Genomic DNA, 22,067 nt, shown 5'->3' on the forward strand with positions numbered 1-22,067 from the left:
AGCAGATTCTGTCTGCTGGAGCAAAGCCTGTAAGGAAACCGTATGTTCATCTATTCGAAACAAGCAGTACATTCTTAACAAGGACGTAGAGGCTTCCTTCACACCGAGGACTTACTCTCCTCCTGCTCTCAGGGACTTTCTGCATTTGTCTGTTTTAATGTCAGACAGAACTCCTGTGCAACATCCTGCGTTAAATTTCATTTCAGTTAGTTGCGGGGGGGGGGGGGGGGGGGGGGGGGTGCTTGATACTTCTTGATACTTACACTGTGTGTAACATTGTAATACATATATTGTGCAAAGTAACACCTTAATGATCCTTTTTACAGTTTTTTTTTCTCTCGTGAAGAAGAAGAGACGGTGCAGAAAGCGAAACGGAAACAATAATGGGTCTGGAAAGAGTTTTTGCGAAATAGTACCATGTATTCAGAACATTGTAACATTTCCAAAGAAACCAGGGTGCTCAGCCGCACGAGAGTAGGCAGGCAAGTTTATACACGTCCTCTTGCATGAGCGACTAAAGACGGCTCTGTAACACATTGTATGCTTACTGAATATGCACAAATAATGTTATTTGCGGCAATTATTTACATAAACACCGATTAAACTGCATTACGTTTGCTGAAAATAAACTCGAATCATCTCGCTTGAACAAAAGAGAAGAAACACAACGTGCACTAGGACCCTAAGGATGCGGAGAGAGCAAGGCGTGGGATAGAGCCAGCGTGTTGGGGCACACCTTTGACAGATAATCGAGGGAGAGCGCCGTCACTCACTGCTGTAAATAGTGCATAGCTGTAAGATTTTTCAGACTGATCGATTTGCGCGATTGTTCTGCTTTTGCCATGACTGAATGGGGGCACTCAGCCCATATTGTAACGCGTATGTTTAGTTTGCGACCTGGAGTAAGAGTGGTGGGTGACATAGTTGCGGTGTTTGATATAAAGCTATGTGGCTAGTTAGCGCCTTTATAAACTACGGTACACAGTAACTGAGTTTGATAGTTCTGATAACTTAAAAGGACCCGCGAGATGGTTTAATATGTTAATATGTTTGCTGTAGCAAGTTAGCAAGAGGTTAAACGGGTGGAGTAGCCTATACGTTTCGAAACGCGTTGGAGCAGTCAACATTCAAAATGAGGTAGCTAGCCAGGCAAATGCATTAGCTACGTAAGGCGTTAACGTCTAACGTTACTTACTATTTGTTATGACACGACAGCACTGGATTACAACTAATGACACAGTCGTTTAATTTGTTTCGCCCCATGTTTAGCTATTTACTAGCTACGTTGCTTCGTTCTGTCACTGGCTATACAGTGCCGACAGGTACCAGCACAGTTGCGAAGCCCCAACAAGGGATGAATTTCGGATTTCAGATGTATTAGCCGGCAGCTGCGCTAGTAGCCTACATTCAAAAAGAGCTAGCGTTTTCTCTGTTTTCCACATGAAATATACGGAGTGCAAACTTGAAGTCTGACAATCGTTTTGAGTTTGGATTTCCATGATCAGTTTTCCAACAGTCATTCTTTTTGCTGTACTAGCTGTAATATGGAAAGAATGTGCGAGGTAACGAGAGAAAACGAGATTTTGGACCATCAGCAGCCTCAGCCGTCCCATCAACCTCAAAACGGTGTCGACTTGGTTCGCGATCAGAGTAAGATTCAGCCCCCATTTAGCGTAATCATAGCCACCGTGTTGTATTGTGCAGAGTTCATTAGCGCAGCAGTACTTTGCAGCAAATACGATGAGGATGAAGACTACTTCTGGATGGGTTTAACCATTACCTTCATGCTTGTGCCGGCTGTGCTGACGCAGTTGGCGCTGACTTTCATCCACCGAGACCTGGGAAGAGACCGGCCACTTGTTCTTTTCTTACATCTCCTCCTTCTGGGACCGCTCATCAGGTAGGCTACGTGGAACTCACATCAAGAATGTCCTCTTATTTAGTGTTACCCGAACTGCCCCAGTTCAATGAGGTAGCCAGAATGTGAATTCTTACAGCTACCATAGTACCTTTCACGACAGTAGTTGGACATTGGCTGGTAAATGATCTGAGTTGCTTTGCTGAAGGGTGGATTTTTAGCAATCACATTGTCGAAGACCACACAAACAACACAGGTTTTGTGAACAACACAAACCGAACCTCCCGGGATGTTATGTTGGTGTTAGCTTCGAGCTGGCGTTTACAAGTAGCCGCCAAAGACAGAGGACTAGAGTAACCTGTGACCAATGTTGTGAAGATTTAGTGGCTGTATGCTACATATTCAACCTCTGTCCTCATGGGTTATTGTGGTTGCCAGATGCGTATGTAAAATGACCTATCGACAGTGGCACATTCGGTGTTTGGAAACTCTTCTTGACACCTGCTCTGTCTCCGTGAACGTCATTTCAGGGCCGTCCCAACTCACAATTGGAATTGAACGCCACAGAGTCAAACTTTTCTCCCATGTCAATTCTGAATTCTCTCAGGGCCTACACAGAATCACAACAGCTGTGTAATTGAATGTCAGCCAATGGGATGAAAAGGCACAGAGGTTTATAGGACATGCAGTATTAATGAGGCTTAGGGAAAATGCTGTGCAGTCATGGCTCTGGCAGCCAGTTGATTGCTTATCTCTGCATTCTTGCTTGTAGCCTTAAAACAGTTGTGTCTCATTGGTTTTGTTTTGTTTTTCTCTGAGATACAAAACCACCACATGTAGCTAACATTTTACGTTCTGTCTAAATGCAACTATTTACCTTATTGTAGCACCTGGATATTCTGTGCTAACATGTTCAAAGATAGCATGTAAATCTGCAGTACTGTTACACTGTCTTACTGTGGCATTAACTGTGCATAATATCTGTTTGGGCGTGTTGACAGCACACCCATATCAGTTTTCAGATTTCATGAGGGAAAGAAGATTTAGAAGGCAAAAGGGGGCCTTTGAGATGTCCTTAAAGGAAACAGCCTTTTGTAAAAAAAAAAAAAAAAAAAAGATTAGTCAGAGTAATTACAGAGTTTACTATTTAAGTACATATTTTCCTAACACAGTATTTTTCAGATTGGTCTATTGATAGAGGTTTAATATTTTGCATGGCTAGGTCGAAACATGTCCAGTAAGCCTGATGCAGGCCAAAATAATTTTAGTTCAGATTGACCTTCAGTTAAGGGCAGAATGTTGGACAGACCTTAAAGCATGCCTTATGTGTTTAAAATATATGGTAACCACTATGTCTCTAGAGGGTATTTACAGCATGAAAATCGGAATCATTTGAAGATTGAAATTTGACATTGGTTTAAGTACAATTTTTGAACACTAATATTGATAATGATAGATTTCTGGAAAAGTAATTGGTTGTATATTAAAATGACAGATTATCTGATGTATAGGCTAATTTTCATAGTTTTATTGTCAAACAGTAAGCATGTGGTACTGTATCAGTGAGTAAACACAGCCTGACTATATTGTAAGCGGACACCTATCCAATGCCATATGACTATCTCAGAAATATAAACTATTGAGAAATGAATTGTAAAATGTAAATTCTTTTAATGTAGGATAATGTAAATGTGGTTACCAATTCAAGCAATCAAAGGGTAGGTCTACATTGTGAATTCCTGGTCCAGAATCATCCTGGAATCAGTTCTAAGGAGAACATATGCAGCAACATGGAATGGCTCAAAGTTGGATTGCTGTCTGTAAGAACTTCCATAGTAGTTGATGTTTTATTCTCCTGGTCCTGGTAGTTTTTTTAAAAAAAAAAACATGAGTATAAATCTAAACCTTTAAATTTATTGGTTGTATTCATATATGTATGTTTGTTTGGAAGGAACCTTTGGTCAGTCTCATATCTTACACTCTAGTATATATGAGCAATAACCACCGTTCACTTCGAAGAAGCAGCAGGGCAGTTGGCTTCAGTGCAGAATTATTCAGATAATAATCCAGATTCAGAATTACTGATTTCTATCTACTGTAAAAAGGACTAAAAATATTAAACATTCATGTTCAGTCTGTACATCACATTGGGCAGGGTACATGATTTTAAGTGTTAACTAAATGATAGATATGTAATAGGTTATTGTTTGCTGTAGATCTACAAAAGTAACTCTTTTCCTGTTTACCTTCAGGATTCTAGGCAGATCTCATAGAGGTTGTGCACAAGATATACATCATAATCAATTTCAACTTGAGCTGTGCTCATTGCGTAAGGATCAAGTTCAAAGGCAAATAGCCTTGGCAAATGTGCTAGTCTTTGAAGTTGGAAGTGAATAAAAGCTCAAAAGGTTTTAAAAACTTGCCAAAATAAGTTGTACATAAGCGCAAAGGGTTTTGTGCAAAATGACACAAAAAGTTATACAAAATCCCTTATTTAGAATCCCATATTTAGTAGGAAGGGGAATTTTCTTGGTGAGGGCTTGCTTTATGTGCAAACAGGATGCAATGGAATTATTTAAACAGGCTTGCATCCTTAAGACAACTAGAGATGGGGACTGTAGCTGACCTGGTAGTCAGCCAAGAAGATCCCCCCCCAACCTGCTGGTACAGGTGGTCATGGAACTTCATAAGGATACTTTTACCATTACATCTGTTTACAGTGTGAATTAACATAGTTTAACCTGAACTTATTTAATTTCCTTCAAATGAGAAGATTTGAGAGAAATAGCTGATACACCACCTGGTAGAGATTTCATTTTGTTTTCCCTGCACAAGCTCAGCATTGAGGAAAGGATGAGTCAGTGTTGTTTATCCTGTTTCTGGCTAGTAGTTCACATAATTAGTGTGTAATTAGTTCCCAGGAATTGCCCACCCCGGCTCGTTTGGTTCTCTTGGGTTGGTTTGAGGCATTAATATGCATGAGAAAAGGATGGTTTGCTGTGACCAAAACCCATTTTCACTTCAGCAGGATTTTGTCACACAGCGGTATTTTCTCACTCTTTTGTGGAATCTCTGTGGTCCACATTGCAACTGTTTAAACCTCTTGTGAACACTACAGGAATTTGTGTTTTCATTTACTCCCAAGTCACACACTCAAGGTCTGGTTAGCCGCACCCCACCGCAGCTGAAGCAGGGAGCGGCAAATCTGTCAGTAACAGTATCTGTAATGTCTGCGCACACTGAGTGGTCTGCCAAATCAGTGAGAAAGAGTTCAAGGTTCAGCCTTTGGTCTATAATTAGCCACCTGAAACCAGGCCTCCAAAGTCATTGGGGATATCTGAGGCTACTATTCTCTTTGGTGGAAAAATAATATGGCATTTAAGGCAAGCTGCGAGAGTAAACATGTAGCATTTAATTTAACTACGAAGTGTCTGTTCATCCTTAGCCTTACTCATGCTTGCAGAGACATTTTGTGACAGTAGGCCTGCGGTGTTCTGTTTACTTCTGTTCTGTGACCTTTCACTTCGTCTGTACAAGCAATCCTCTTTTCACACAGATTTGGGTTGCAGGGCCATCTGTGTTTCTGTATATTCCAGTGCTATTTAAATAGGGTCCCTTCCTTGTAGATGCACTCCCCAGTACATACCACAATGTGGAGAGGGGCAGTCATAATATTTTCCACACTGTGGTATGTAATGGGGATTGTGGCTATGGGTAGGAGTCCTGCACTGAATAGTTACATGATTGGATCATTACATTACAGGAGACCTACTACTTTACAAGAGTCTTATTGGTGAGGGTTTTCGAGGAAAATCTCAGGAACCCACAGAAAGCTGACTAGGCATCTATTGTGGACTAAGGCCCTTTATTCAGGAGCTTTTATTGTGACTGAAGGGGTCAGATGATTCAGTGAATTAAACCATGAGCATCATTTATGTTTTTTGTCAGTTTTTGCTCAGCTAATTAGTAATGTACTGAAAACATTCGGAAAATATGTGTCCCATGAGTTCAATATGTTTGCAGCAAAAGAGTGAAAATGTGGATCAGGAAGTCATTCAAGGACACTCCCCAGCTGGATATCCTGGAATTCTGCAGCGTGGTCCCCCACGTGTACATGTTATAGAGCTCAGTGTACTCACTGACTGGTCAGCCCATCCCCTCTGCCCAGGCCTCACTTTCACTGGTGTCCTAGCAACTCATTGCCAGCCAAGGGTTCAGATGCCGTTTTACTGCTAGTCTTACTGATAAAACCATATCACTTACATGTTGTGTGTGCTGCCTCTGAAGCTAGCCGCCTATATAATGTGCCTATAAAATGAAACAAATAGCTATGATTTTGGCTTGCTTGGCTTTTAAAGAAAAAACAAAGCTGTTAAGATCAGTGAGTCATTGGGTTTAAATGAGTGGTAGGCTTTAAGGACAAAAGTCATCCTGGTCTGCTTTGCTTTTCTGTTTTTTGATGTGTTTGTAGTGTAGTATGTAATTTTATTATCTGATTCTCCTTTGAAGCCATGGTCACAGGGTCTTACTTGCTGCATATCTGACCTATTTTGTGGTTGTATGTTTGCAATTTTCCTCATTTGTTCTTCAACACCAACACCACAACAATGACCGCTGACCCCATGAAGGGCAAGGTTCATGCAGCCCTATGATACACACACACGTACGGTGACAATTTTTCACACTATGAATCCCACAGTACACCAAGGGGTTAGATGCTGGCGGAGAATGAGTGTATCTGATGTGGGACGTCAGAGGATAGGTGTATCTGTGTCCCTGATGCGATCCAAACTCACAGGCACTCATGCAAGTCCTAGGGTGTTGAGAGCGGAGCCACGCGCTAACCCACGCTAAACTACCCGCCCCTATCCCCGGTAGAATGAAGTCAGTTTGCTCTGCTGATATGCATTACCTGTCATATCTGACCTCTTGCATATTTTGCTGACATTGCAAAGTGTAAGTCTCAGACCACTGTTCAAAGTATTCATTAACCAGTGGTGTGATCTGTAAACTCCAGTTAGCTGTACATGTAATCATCACTGACTCACAAATGCTGGACTCAGCTGGCACTGCTGACAGGAAACAGGAAACCGCCTCTGTGCCAGCAACTGTCAGGCAGGCGCATGTAATTTGTCCTGCCTATGCTAGTGACCCCCAGGCTTACCGAGGCCAGTGTTTAACTCAAGGAGCTTCACTGCCTTTCGCTCTCTGTGTGTTGGCTTTGTCGTCTAGTCAGGTGTACTTGTGTATGGCCCCTCATGTTGAGCACTGTCAGACTGGTTTTGTGCTCCCTTAAGGCTTGTGTCTGAATAAAGGATTTTTGTAGGCCCTTTCCTGTGTGGTCTGATTGGGACAGGAGACCTAGTGCATTTGTGTGAAAAAAAAAACATGCAAATGCATTCATCAGTTCGGGAGCTCAGCATCACTGAAATAGCTGGGATAGCAAGGCGTTTGCGCCAAGGGCTGATATTTGCTGCTTGTTTCTTGAAGCTGCATTCCATTGTAGTCAATCTGCCAGTGCTTATAGACCAACCCTAATGCCTGCCCCCATTTCACTTGCATCACGCAGTTGTGGTATAGAAACACAATATGGTTTGTTGTCTACAGAAATAAAGCCAGGTCAATAGTTTCATATAAAGTGACAACTGAAGAGTAGAACACCCTGCGCTTTAGGGTGCTTGAGGTTTTAAGTCTTTCCTGGCAGTGGCATAGCAGATGGGTGTGGAATAGTTCAGACAGGAACCTGGACAGAGGAAGGAGAGTGCCTGTGGGTCAGCAAGAAAAAAAAACACATGGGGTGTGTGAGGGGAAAAAAGATTTAGAAACTACAGTAATATAAGTACTGTCCTGGTCTGAATGTAAGGTCAGCTTCTTTTTTCAGTTAGGGTGTGACCGCACACAAATGTGGTAAATATGGCACAGACAGGTGCAGACTTTTTCCTGCTGCTAGCTGTTTGCAATGTCAAGAGGTTACCACAGCAACAGCCGGTCTGCTGCCAACATTGCCCGGAAGCTAGGGTAAGAACTGTTGACTCACAGGTCTTATCAACCAAGGTGCACTGCAGCTAACACTGACTGCTTCTTTAAAGGATCATTACTCTGATAAGGGTCAAACAAAATGCAGCAGGGATCTCGCACTAGCACTGCCAGGCAGGGTAAGAACATTTAGCTCTTTTAACAGCATGCATGTAGAGCATTCTCTCTCATTTTGGTTCTCTGCTCCAAGTTCCCTTTTTGTCGTCATGAGCTCACAACTGAAGCCAGGACGCTAAGCGCTCAGCAGAAAACGGCTACGCTGAGCACTGCTTGGGTCACATTGTGCAACAGAGGCCTTTTGTGAAAGTGGGTCCCTCATGCTTACAGAAATTAAGGTCTGTCCAGATTTTTGGGGAAAATCTGAATCACATTGGACCACTGAATGCATTCCAGCTGGTGGTACTGGTTATATATGGGCCCAGGCCTCTGCTTTTCTCTGCCACTCTGTCACAAAGTATGCAGTCAAGCAGACTCACAACCTCAATCCTGTTAGAGGTTACACATCAAAACCCTGAGGGGAAGGAGTGGTAAGGAGAACAAACAACACACCAACAACATACCAAAAAACAACCCTTAAGTAAATGAATAACGAATAAAACATGTGCTGGCTAGTTTAAACACAGATATTGATGAGAACAGTTTGAGACATGTATTGTAAAATAAATTGAAACTTCTTAATATATGCTGAGGTATGTTTAAAATTACGCACCAGAAAGTGGCATAGCACATGATTTGAATAAGATGCATTTGCATATGTTTTACAATGAATAATGTCGTCCCCCCCCCCCCCCCATGCTTGAACTTCTGCTACCATTTGTTAGGTTTCTTTTTCCTGTAAGGTTCTGCCATTAGCTTATTCAGTGTTAAGTGTGGGGACCCCTGTCACTGGACACCTCCACAGTAACGCGTGGCCGTGCAGCAGTGAGGGTAGAGGGGATAAGACACTTGGGCACAGCTGGGTGTGTGCTTGCTGTTTGCGGCTAGCTGTGCATTCCGTTTGCACGGAGCCAGGTGCCCAGCTGCGCAGCCACAGACAGGAACAAAGGGTATGTGTACCTTCAGGATAAAATGGCGCTAAGAGCTCTGTTACCTCACATGACCCCCCCCCCCCCCCCCCCCCCCCCCCCCCCATTATGGGTCAGCTTACAAGAGGGCAGGGTGTGACGTTTCAGAATGTTTGTGTGGTGTGTTGAAACAATGAGTAATGCCTCATACAGTGCAGATGGCAGAGTAAAAACAGAAGTAGGGCTGCTCTGATTTGCTTTTGTAAGAAAGCAGGGGTTAATGTGACGGCTTTCTCTAGATGAGCAAAGGTTTGTGTGTTCTGTGCTGCATGGGTATTCCAGTAAATACTTCTTAGTAATGACCTGATATTTACATCTGTTTTAAAGCCTGAGTTCTGTGTCTTATCAATGTAGTGTTTTAACCAGTACTGAGTATCTACAGTGGATATAAAAAGTCAACACAGCCTTATGAAATTGCAGATTTTTGAAATGTAAAGACAGAAATAACAACAAATTTATGTCAGACTTTTTCCATCTGCAATGTGACCTTCCAACAAACAAAAATCCAGAGAAAAACAAATTGTTAGTTAATTATTAGGAACATTTTAAATAATAAAACAACAACACCCTGATTGCGTAAGTCTGCACACCCTGCCCAACTAATACTTTGTGGAAGCACCTTTTGCATTTATTACAGCAACAAGTCTTTGTGAATAAGTCTTTTTTCTCTGGATTTTTGTTTGCATTTCAAAAACCTGCAATTTCATTGGGTGCATAGACTTTTTATATCCACTGTACAAACAGAATGGACTGCAAAAACCTTTCTGATTCAAAGTGTGGTAATATGCTGTTTCTGCTGCATAGCACAAGGGAGCTGATTCATACATTTCCCTTCTTTATAGAAGTAACCTGAGCCTTTTAGCAGCTGCAGTTTGTGCACATTATTCCCCTGAGCAGACGAAAACACACCCATCCCTTCTGATGTCCGCCGCCTTTAAACTTTCTTTCTGGCTTGTTTGAGGGTGCCCTCTTGTGGAGATTACAAATTGCAGCACTACTAGTGTTGGATATCAAGCTGTTCTGAATATTTTTTATGACAATGGTAGGAGTCAGGAAAACCGATGACACTCATGGCAGATTAAAGCATCTGTCTTACTATCTGATGGGTTGGATTGACTCAATCTTTGTCTTGACCCATCACCCTTTCACCAGGTGTTTTGAGGCCTTGGTGATCTACTTCCAGGCTGGCAAGAAGGAGGAACCATATGTCACCATCTCCAGGAAGATCATGCTGAAGAAAGGCCAGGGCACGCCTATGGAGTGGGAGATCGGTCACTCGGAGCGCAAGCTGGCTGCTCACCGCAACGCCTTCAAGCGCACCGCCGTCATCCAGGCCTTCCTGGGCTCCACACCCCAGCTCACGCTGCAGCTCTACGCCACCATCCAGGAGAAAGAATTACCCTGCACCAGAGGTGGGGCCCGCCATACTGCGCACTCACCATCAGGGGCGCAGTCCTCTCAACAATGACGCAATACCAGACCGACACCCAAGTAATGATACAGTGTATTGAAGTATTTACAGGAATTTACTTTGGTACAATTTGGTGTGATACATTTCAGTAAAGTATGATTCAGCATGACCTTTTCTCTGATCAGGTGGTCATAAATTATTCTGTGCTTTTAAAGAAATGTCTTGGAATGAGTTCATTATTTGCCATTGAAATAATATTGATCCAAGATAATGAGAATAGTTGCAAGCACTCATTTCATTCCGATTTCTGCATTAATTTAAATGAAAATAGATGAACAATAAATGGTATGGTTAGATTCTCGCATGCAGCATTAATACAGCTGTATCGTTGTTTTTGTCTTAGTGCATCGGTAGTACCCCTGCTTGTGAGCTAAGACTACGGAAGCGCATGTCCGTCCTCGTCTCTCAGTTCAGAGCCACGTGCTGTTTAACTCAAGCCACCTTTTCCTCTTGCCTTCCAGCTGTTGTGATCGGCATCACCCTGGTCTCCATAACCTACGGCGCCCTGGTGTGCAGCATCCTCGCTATCCAGATCAAGTACGACGACTACAAGGTACGCGTGCGGCCGGTGGCGTACGTCTGCATGGTGCTGTGGCGGGGGCTGGAGATCGCCACACGCACCACCGCCCTGGTGCTCTTCAGCACGGCACTCACCTACTGGGTGGTGCCCGTCGCCCTGGGCAACCTGCTCTTCTTCTTCTTCCTGCCCTGGGTGGAGTTCTGGAGGCGGAGGGCCTCGCTGCCTGAGAACGTGGAGAAGAACTTCAGCAAGCTGGGCACCACGGTGGTGCTGTGCCTGGTCACTTTCCTCTACGCCGCCATCAACATCTTTTGCTGGTCGGCGGTGCAGCTGGACCTGGCCGACCGCGACCTCATCGAGAAGCAGATGAGCTGGGGCCGCCTGGCGCTCTACTACTGCGCGCGCTTCGCCGAGAACGTCTTCCTGGTGGTCATGTGGTACTTCTTCAGGACGGACTTCTACGAGTACGTGTGCGCCCCGCTGATGGTCGTGCAGCTGGTCATCGGCTACAGCCTGGCCGTCCTCTTCATGATGCTCTTCTACCAGTACTGCCACCCCTGCCGCCGGCTCTTCCGGCATAACGTGGCCGACTGCCTGCGGTGTGCCTGCTGCCGGAGGGGCGCCCGCCCCGTCCCCGTCGCGGACCAGACGCTGGTGCTCCCGCCTGACCTCACCAGCCAGCTGGGGGACTGTGATACGGCGGTTTTTGACGACATCACTGTCACGGTCATAGACTGAGCGGGGCCATGATATTGTGACTCTTACTTTGAATGCTGAGTTCCCATCTTGGGGTGTGCGGGAGGGGCCTGGACTACTGACAACTGTGCACTTTGAACACTCACAGTCAGTGACAGGGATGGCGCTCTGCTACCTGGGACTGGGCTTCGTCTGCTGTGTGGCTGAACGGTCAGGAAAACTATCAGACCTCTCTCAGACATCCACACCGTGGACAGTTAATGTTTGGCCTGGTAGATTGTTTGTTGTTTTATATGAGTTTTGTACTGTACCTTGATTTGCACCATTTGTTTTTACTTAAGCTACTTGCAACCCAACCTTTAATCAGGAGCAAGTGTTTACTTTTAAGCAGGGATGCACCGAACGCATTTTCAGAATTTAGCTGAATTCAGAATGCAGGCACATGTTTACATTCGCTTTGAGTTTATGGCCCACAGTTTTCCTGGACTTTGCAATCATATCTCATACGTCAGAGAGTGACATACAGTTGCACAATTAGTGCATGGACAATGTCCAGTATCAGACTCGGCTTGTTAGCTGACTTTTCTCGCACAACAGTTTGGCACTTAAAGGAATTCCCCAAGTTCCTCATTGTTCTCGGTAAAGAATCCACAGTGTGCATTACTGTGCGCTTGAGCTCACAAGGCCTCGTACTGTAGCGCAGCACTTCTGGGAATGTGGTCATCGAGCCAGTGTGACTGACGCATGCTGATTGCGTAGCACACATGCATGTCCATATGTCACAAGCTCTAATGCTGTTGATTTGCCAACAGATACTATGCGCTACATTGTAACCTTGCACGTATCAAGTATGATTTGAGACAGAAAACAACACGAGGTTGTTGCAGCAGTTGCCTGTATCTGACGTCCTCCAGAACAGAGCACGGTTGCATATCCATTATCATCATCTACTGAGTGGCTTCCTGAATCATTTTAAACTTTTGCAAAACTCAAACCCACATGGGCTTCAGTTGGCCAACCCAAACCCCATTCAGAAACTGAGCTGTGTGGTTGAATCTGAGCACAAACCTGTGATTTGGTGCATCCTGAATTTATAAATCTGCTGTATAGTTGATAGAAAACAGGAAGGTGCTTCATTGCGGTGCCTTGATTATTGTAATAATTTCAGCCTGTGGACTTCAGGAGACTGAAGAATGCATTCTACTGTATTATACTAGCGTTTAATAGAGCCCGGGGTTGGTCACATATAGGAGATGTCTCAGGGATATAGAGAAGGCAACAGGCAGGACTAATTTTCCCCACTGAACAAAGAAAATGGCAAACAAAACAGGGCTCTCAGCAATACTTCTTTAATCGAAGTAACACTAACAAGTACATTTTTCACACAAAAATTCCAGTGACACGAGTATTCTTGTGCAGCTATTTGCATAGACCGTCCGTGCAGTGCACTTGACAGAAGTCCCTGTTCATAGCACAGGTGGGAGGGGAAGGGCCAAGAGGAGCTCTTTTCCTGCCTTCTTCATAGCGTTACGTGACCAGGTAACTTAGGTACGATAGTTATTTCCTCACACTGGTCCCAGGATAGGTAAAGTTATAGGAATGGCCATTTTGTGCCTCTACTTCCTGTGGTGTAATATAAACAAAGACAGGCTTTATCAGTGGGAATTGCGAAACAGCTAGATTCCACAAGTCAAGCAAGCCACTCGTTGTCAGAGAACTGAATCAGAGAGATCATTGTTCAAACTGCAGAGCCCCACCCCTCAAAACTGTAGAGACCGATTGGGTTTCATGTTTGTGCCTCCAGTCAATGTGAGCATTGCAGCCAAAATCACTCAAGCATTTCAGAATGCTGCCTCTTTTAACCCTTAGTTTTTGGATAAGCCTAGATCAGTGAAAACAGTGATAAGTTACAGCTGTGAAACTTGATTATACTTAGATACCAAACAGATGGATAGATAACACACAGAGAATGGCTTGAGTTACCAATGCTTCTGACTCATCTATTGTTCCTGGCATTTCCTGGTGTGGTTTCCTTGTTGATGGAGGTATTCGAACAGAGTATTAACAGAGAATTAAAATTCAGAAGTGTGTCAGTGGGGAATGGCCAACCTTTTTCTTTTAAAATAGGCCACTGGTAAAGGACTAGTAAAAAATTGCGTCATGGTCATCCTTCACTGGTAAATCTGTTCTTAAAAGTTAAATATGTCAGTGCAGTTAAGTAATTTAATTCAAAGCGTGATTATGTAGGGTAAACAGTAATTTTTTCACTAGCTCGTATCTTTATAATCATATGAATGTTATATGTTGCTGAAATGCCTGTATGGAGCCTCTGGAGGTCCTGCTCAAGTTCTCACAGGGCAAATTGTTTTCATACTCTGATCACACTGAAGTGCCTCTGTGCTGCTGTACCTTGACTCTGCACCTGTGCACCTAAAAAAAGATTAAATTGTGAACTTCTAAGTGGCTAATGTGTTTCTTCTTTGAACCATATGGTTGTGCTATTACTTGACCCCATCTGGTGACTTAAACATATTCTAGCCACATACCAATTATGATTACCACCTCGTCCTGTATTTGTATATAACCTTGGCTGTACAGGAGTACGCGAATAGGAGTGGTTTACCCTGCTAGCTCATGGTTTACACACTAGCTCATCTCAATGTTTATTTGAAGCACATGTGGGAAACCCATGTTCCTGGATGGTTTTAGGGTCTGCAGGTTGTCCTTGTGGGGAGAGCCACCATACCTGCCCGTTCCAGGTGGATGCTGTCTGAGTTACCCTGTGAGCAGGCAGTGGTGTACTCCAGGTAATGATTGAAAATGAAATTTCATTCAATGAGCAATTTGAGTAAGTGCTGAGGTACAATAACTTTTTGGTGAATTAATATCCAGTCGCTCTGGATAAGAGCATCTGCTGGATGTCAGAATGTAAATGTGTGTGTATGCACATCTTGCCCATTGTTTTGGATAAGAGCATCTGCTGGATTTCAGAAAAGCAAACATAAATGTACTGACATTTTGTAAGTTGCTATAGATAAGGGTGGCTTCTGAATGATGTAAACTTGAAATAAAAACCAGCATAACCTGTGATCTCCCAGGAACATGTGTCCACCCCTGCATGAAAGCTTTAGTGTCTTTTTAGGACCTTGAAATAATAAAATTCTTCCTTTCTTCCTCTCTTTATATTCCTCAGAGGGAGTATTGACAAGTGAACACTTTCTTTCATTGCACATACTCACACTAGTCAATAGTCACATACACAGACTGTTTTTCTTTCCCTTTGAGAATTTCCTGGATGTGACAATTTCCTTGACCTCACCTGTCACTCCCCGGTTTACCAAGTGTGTGTGTATGAGTGTAAAGGCGTGGTCTGAGTTGCTGGTGCAGATAAATAGCCCAGTAGAAACACTCCATAACGCACCAGCTAGGCAAGCGTGGAACGTGTACAAATCTAATCTACAAAAATGGGCAACTGGATTATCAACCATGGATTGTCTGCATTCATACTGGTAGGTCAATATCCACAATATAACGTATATTCCTCAGAATATACAGAAAAAAATTAGCAAGTAAAATGAATTTTAAGAGTACTCATTTGTTCACTCAATGTTATATAGGAAACTAAGAAAGTAATTCATTATCTGTAAAATGTGTGTGGGCTCTGACAGGAGACTATGTTTCCTTATCATTCCACTACTGTCTTGTTCATCCCCCTGAGTAGGTCAGGCAAACTTCTGTACCTCTTCATTCCCTCAGGTCGTGTGGATGGGCATCAATATATTTCTGTTTGTCTACTTCTACCTCTTCTACGATCTGGGGGATAGGTTCTTCTACACACGTCATCTTCTAGGGGTAAGTGCTGCGTATGGCATGGATCAAACAAGTGTGGCAGTTTCATTTCAATCCACTGTTGTGAGAGCGAAGTTGAAGGTTAAAGGTGAATTCATGAGCGCTCACTCTCCGTGTGTTCTCTTTCGGCATTGCAGTCCGCGCTAGCCTGGGCGAGGGCTCCGGCGGCAGTTCTCAACTTCAACTGCCTGCTGATCTTGCTGCCAGTCTGCCGCAACCTGCTGTCCCTTGTCCGAGGATCCTTCATGGTGAGTTTTAGATGGCAGTGCCACATATGTATTATGATTCGTTATTATGATTGATGGCATTTAGCAGACACTCTTATCCAGAGCGACTTAAATAGGTTACAGTTTTTGACATGTTACCCATTTATACAGCTGGCAATTCTAGGCTAAATACTGCACCACGACTTCTCACCCATATGTACACACACTTATTTTATCTGATAGAAATCATGGTCAGGCCTTTGCTCACAACTCTTTAAAGTAAACAGAGCAACTCAGTGAGGTCCATGGAACAGAGACCTAATGTAGTTTGAATATAAATATATATATATATATTTATATATTGGATTGAATATTACTATACTGCACATAATTTTTTGTATTTTCTGTACAAAGCATCAGTGTGGCTCAGCCAGTTGTGCTCTCTCATACACATAGCTCATGTTTTCAGTGTTGTGCTCTTGTCATTGTCCCCAGTGTTGCGGGCGTTCAATGAGGAAACAGCTGGACAAAAATCTCACTTTCCACAAGCTAGTGGCATACATGATCGGCTTAATGACAGGTATTGTCTAAACAACTTATTTCCTGATCAACAGTCATAAATGGCACCATCGGGCAATTGACATATAATATCAGTGATACCCTTTGAACTGTCACTGTCACAATCAGAATCTGACAGATTAGTTATACCCTTGCATAAAACTAACAGATGTTGCCTCAGCTAGTTTTTAGCTTTCAGTATGGTGTGTTGGAATTCAAAGAGATAGTTATTAAGTCTGATAGAATATCAAAGGTTTGATTTTCTGGACTGCAACAGAACTCGGGTGGTAAGGTCCATATCACTGTTTGACAATGGTTATAAAATCCTCCGGGGTGAAATTCTAAAAGAATAGCTTGTGGTTTCCCTAGTGGCAGTGTGTGTTGATGAGTGTTCGGAGCTTTGCAGAGCAGCGGTCCCCAACCTTTTTTGCACCACGGACCGGTTTCATATAGACAATATTTTCCTGGACCGGCCGTCGGGGGGGGAGAGTATCGCGACACGACCGGAATATCGATTACGCCTATAAATTTGGCAGCTTTTTCATAACATTTTAGTTTAAGCAGGTCTAACGTGATGATATTATTAAAAAACATTAAGTGCATATTTCTCTCAATGACCATATAGCCTATTAAAAACATTGCAACCCAAAGTGTGTTCCTTATGTTCAGTCTACTCCGTAAATTTAGTTTTTGTTGCCGTCATTGCGGAAAGCCCCGCTTCGCAGAGATAGGATGTTGGAAATGAAAGCAACGTTTTCAGTGCTTTTGTGCTTTTCTCAGGATATTCAGGCTTTATTTTAACTACTTTTTTAATCATGTTAGCTAGCTTGCTAGTAACAAAGTTGGTAACACAGCTCAAGTACACCGTATAGTAGGCCAAAGTGATGAACTCGCGGCGTGCGTGTTAATCAAGTTCAAAATCTGTGAACTGTTGTGGGCGTGAGAGATATTAGAGTGGTGCAAAAAGGACCAATAGACTGCACCAAGTTCAATTTAATTACTGCACGAATAGCCTATAATTGTATATAATTATTATTTTAATATTACTTTATTTTACCGATTTTAAAAAATTTAAAAATAAATTATTTATCCTTTCCGTGCGGCCCGGTAGCGAATATGCCGTAGCCCGGTACCGGTCTGCGGCCCGTTGGTTGGGGACCGCTGTTTTAGAGTCATTAGAAAAAAAAAGTTGGCATGGCTTTTTTGCACGGCTTTTATGATTTTTCCTTAATTTTAGCCCACATCCCAATTTGTGAAGCAATTCAAATCAAAGCAGCAGACAGTAACATGACCAATGCTACTTCTCACAGGTTTCAACATGCTCAGTTTTTTGCACATGTACTTTTTTGCTTTTGCACAGCGGTGCACACCATTGCCCATTTGTTCAATGTGGAGTGGTACAACAACAGTAGGCAAGGGCTGTATGATAACCTCAGCACCACCCTCTCCAGCCTGGAGGATGACGAAGACGAAGACGACGATGAAACCTACCTGAACCCGATTCGCTCCACCTCGATTGTGAGTCTCAAGAACACTTAAAACATGCCCTGCATTTCTGTGAAAGATTGTTCACTTTCAGTCTGCACTTCATTTTACTGCAGCTTTACATTGCATTACATGACATTCATTTAGCAGACGCTCTTATCCAGAGCGACTTCCAGCACATAAGAACATAAATGTATCCATTCAGTATGAATGAACAACAGTGTCAGACCAGGCTAACAACACTCCCAGACCAGTGAGCGTGAACATAACACTATTCAAGTCCTACCCTAAGTTCATTTGCTCAACATGACTAGACAATGGAAGCCAAGTGTACCACCATATAGCAGTCACTAGATCATATAATTTGTAACGCATTGTAATACTACATGTAAAATAAACAGGAAGTACTACAAGTAGCAGGTGTTAGGGAGCAGGGATTGAGGTGGAACCTTAGCAGCGTTGACCGCAGATTGCGTCATCGGCTGCGTTGTGATGTGCTCCGATTGGTTTTCTGTGCCCCAGACGCCAACCTACTTCGCATTCACCACCATCGCTGGGCTCACTGGGGTCATCATCACGCTGGCACTCATCCTCATCATCACCTCGTCCATGGAGGTGATCCGCCGCAGCTACTTCGAGGTCTTCTGGTACACCCACCACCTCTTCATCATCTTCTTCGCCGGGCTGGTGTTTCACGGAGCAGGGTAAGACCCTCCACAAGTAAAGCTTCTGCAGCAACGCAGACAGGTTACTCTTTTCCTGTAACAGTGCCAACCTTCCTCTACCCCTCCAGGCGTATCGTCCGTGGCCAGGTTGCCACTGACCCTCCCCACAACTTCACCGTCTGCAAAGATCGGCCTCTGGACTGGGGCAAGATCCCGGAGTGTCCCCTTCCGCAGTTTGCAGGGGGGTTCCCGCAGGTAAGAGACTGCAATATTTCAATTTTCTGAAGCCGGAAGCCAGTGCGAGTACACAAGACAAGCAGTCCTCACTGGGACTGCAAAATTTTCACCTATTCTCAAGATTTAGCGTATTTGAACAATGATTAAAGACCTTGTGTACTCTTTCCCCACCCTCCCCCCCTTTCCCCAGACATGGATGTGGGTGATCGGTCCCATGGTCTTATACCTGTGTGAGCGTGTGCTGCGCTTCATTCGTTACATGCAGACCGTCAGGTACAGGAAGGTGAGTGAACATTGGGCAAGACAGACAAGCCTCCACAGACACAGGAAATCCAGTGCTGCTAACGCACCTTTCTTTCCCTGTGGTCCTCGGCCAGATTGTGATCCATCCCTCCAAGGTCCTGGAGCTGCAGCTAGACAAGGCCGGTTTTAAGATGGAGGTGGGCCAATATGTCTTCCTGAACTGTCCTGCCATCTCCCAGCTGGAGTGGCATCCTTTCACCATGACCTCCGCCCCAGAGGAGGACTTCTTTAGTGTGCACATCCGCTCCGTGGGTGACTGGACGCAAAAACTCATTGACATTCTGGAGCAACTTCCAGAAGGGGCCCAGGGACCCAAGTAAGAAAAACGTTACCATTTCTACTGTTTATCTGAATGCACATTTTGGTAGACTCTGGTCATTTTTTGGCAGAAAGAGGCTCTGAAATCAAAGAGGTTTAACTGTGGGGTATGAACAGATACGAGCCAACACTAGTGTTTTTCAAGCACTGATCATCACAGATTCTATGCTGATCTTTAAATGACCTGGTTAACTCATCTATACAGTGGCCAGTAAATCAGCTGCCCTCATGCTACCAAGTATCTGCACAGTGTGATGCTCTAAAACAATACTGTAAACTGGCTGCTGATCATATGATTTTCTGTCAGCTGACTTCTGACTTCTCTCTCAGGATGGCTGTGGATGGACCGTTTGGTACTGCCAGTGAGGATGTTTTTGACTATGAGGTCAGCATGCTGATTGGCTGTGGAATTGGAGTAACACCCTTTGCATCCATTCTGAAGTCCATCTGGTACAAGTTCAAGCAGTCAAACCCAAAACTGCACACAAGAAAGGTATTTTCTAAAATTTACAGAAAGGCTCTCAGTTCTCTCTGTATAACAAATAGATTTTTTGCCAACCTGCCTAGCTAGTTCAGAGAATGATTTACTGTAAGTATTGCATGGCAGGTCCTTGCAAATAATCTTTCCACGAAATCTAGTAAAAGACAGCCATTTCCTTGTTCTTCAGAAAGTCCATTTGACCAAATCAAATTCCACTTTTTTAATGCATCTGTTTCCTGGATGTAGATCTACTTCTATTGGCTGTGTAGGGAGACACATGCCTTTGAATGGTTTGCAGACCTCCTGCAAGTACTAGAAAAGGAAATGGAGGAGAGAGGCATGGCAGACTTCCTCACCTATAAACTCTACCTCACTGGATGGGACCACAGCCATGTGAGTAAATAGGGACTCCACAGTAACCAGTACAAGCTGGCTGAAGCACAGCATTTAAGACAAGAACCCACAGAGATTACAAATGAATGGTTATCTACATATGAGTAGACGTATGGTTCCCTCCAACATCAAGCCTTTTCCTGTCTTCTTTACAGGCTGCTCATGTGATGGTTCACTTTGACAAAGACACTGACGTCGTGACAGGTCTCAGACAGAAGACCCACTATGGGAGGCCCAACTGGGACAAGGAATTTGAGCAAGTCCGCAAGGAGAATCCCACGTAAGTTTTTAATTCAGTGTCTCCATGTTGCATGAAGCAAAGGAACCCCTATGTTGTCCTGTTTGTTCATCATACTTTCTGCCTAAGATCATGTCAGTACAATTCTTACCAAAAGTTGTTTTTTTTTTATTTGACAGCAGTTCTTCAAAGACAAAGTAGAACAAAGAGGGAGAAATTTTAATTTTTTTTTTAAAAAAGTTTATCAGCTTTATCAAGTAAATCTAAGAGGATATAGGAGAGCAGGTGATGGTACACTAAAGGTCCTGACAGCTGATTGTTTTGTGTTGTTTGCACTACCAGGTCAGTGGTTGGCACATTCTTGTGTGGCCCCGAGAGCCTGGCAAAGACCCTGGAGAACAAATGTGTGAAGTTCTCCGATGTGGATCCCAGAAAAACAAAGTTTTACTTCAACAAGGAGAACTTCTGAGTAACCCTGTGTGTCCATGTTCAGAGCATGGCATTGCTTGGGCATTTCCCAACCATCCATAATGGGCAGTGGTGGAATGACTCGCTTGTCTCGTGGGGGTGTGGCCCTGATTCTGAATATTTACTGGAATACCATTATACAACAGCAGTGTTCATTCCTGGTTACAATAGCTAGCTACTTGAAATCCTGAACAACAGGCTATTCAAGTTTTCATCCATAAATGTGACTCATCTGTGGACACTGCATTGAATTTGAAATAATCTGACATTATTCACACTCAGGGGTAGTTCTGGGAGCTTTGTGATGCAAGTTTACTCACGGCTCACCACCTTTCCTCTCTGTAGGTTCTACTTCACACATGGATGGCAATCCCATGGATTTCTTTGATTAAATTCAATGTGAATTGGGATTTTGCCCAGTGAGAGAATTATGCACACTCCAGTAATTCATCAAAAAGTATCAACTTCATTAAAGTGATGGACTAGTTTATTAGTGCCATGGAGACTGTAAGCACTTACCATCAGCTACTGTTGGCAGTATGACTAATACTACAAATCATAGCCTTTTCACTTTAGCTAAACTCAATATTGGTGAAACAAAGGAGGTGGCTGCTCTTGGTGCATATTAAAAATCTCAAATGATCTATTACTTCCTGAAGGCCACTGGGATTCTTTGTAAATGATATTATGAACTGAGGGTTCAAATACAGAATTAGACCCTACAAGCCTTCCTTTACATCAGAGTTTAGAAAAACCTGTGAACCATGCAATACTTCATGCAATATTTCAGCACTTCTAGCTCATTTAGAAGTGCAATGTACACCCATAGGCAAGACAGAACAACATGTAATTAGTAACTACAACTGGAATAGTTTCAAGCATCTTCACTGGTATTTATGCATTTTTCACAAGTTGAACTATTTCATAACTTCAGAATCATTCCAAACATGTATACTGTTTATTGATACCTGTGTGAGATCTCAGCCCTGTTTTTCCCCATTTCTTCATATTGTTGTATAAAACTGTATATATTGTAAATACAGACTTTTAAAACACATTACACCGTGTCTGTTTCAGTGAGGTCCTTTTGTTCTGTTGAGAGGTTAGAAAACAATACTTTAAAGGACCATGGCGTGGGGTGATTTACATTTTTATAGCTGTGACCCTCCGCTATTCTTCTTGTATTTGCATTTAATACGGATTAAGATTTGTGAAAAGACA

General features: G+C 43.3%; 2 protein-coding genes across 3 annotated transcripts; both read left to right on the forward strand.

Moving 5' to 3' along the window:
- Positions 1-749: 749 nt before the first annotated feature.
- Positions 750-14,179, forward strand: LOC118775429 (membrane transport protein XK-like). The gene is made up of 3 exons (XM_036525341.1): positions 750-1,900; positions 10,111-10,370; positions 10,891-14,179. Exons 1-3 carry the CDS (start codon positions 1,545-1,547, stop codon positions 11,685-11,687), a joined length of 1,413 nt encoding a protein of 470 aa, XP_036381234.1. The 5' UTR covers positions 750-1,544; the 3' UTR covers positions 11,688-14,179.
- Positions 14,180-15,091: 912 nt separating this feature from the next.
- LOC118775307 (cytochrome b-245 heavy chain-like) lies at positions 15,092-20,847 on the forward strand. 2 transcript variants are annotated; one of them, XM_036525166.1, is made up of 13 exons: positions 15,092-15,154; positions 15,402-15,497; positions 15,632-15,742; positions 16,196-16,280; positions 17,619-17,776; positions 18,266-18,447; positions 18,537-18,663; positions 18,836-18,928; positions 19,023-19,264; positions 19,597-19,759; positions 19,994-20,140; positions 20,296-20,420; positions 20,721-20,847. In XM_036525166.1, exons 1-13 carry the CDS (start codon positions 15,110-15,112, stop codon positions 20,845-20,847), a joined length of 1,701 nt encoding a protein of 566 aa, XP_036381059.1. In that variant the 5' UTR covers positions 15,092-15,109. The 2 variants fall into 2 exon arrangements, with proteins under 2 accessions (XP_036381059.1, XP_036381060.1); XM_036525167.1 differs by having other exon boundaries at positions 17,619-17,768; positions 18,249-18,447.
- Positions 20,848-22,067: the final 1,220 nt, after the last annotated feature.

This window comes from Megalops cyprinoides, chromosome 3 (genome assembly GCF_013368585.1).
Source record: "Megalops cyprinoides isolate fMegCyp1 chromosome 3, fMegCyp1.pri, whole genome shotgun sequence".
Classification (NCBI taxonomy): Eukaryota; Metazoa; Chordata; class Actinopteri; order Elopiformes; family Megalopidae; genus Megalops; species Megalops cyprinoides.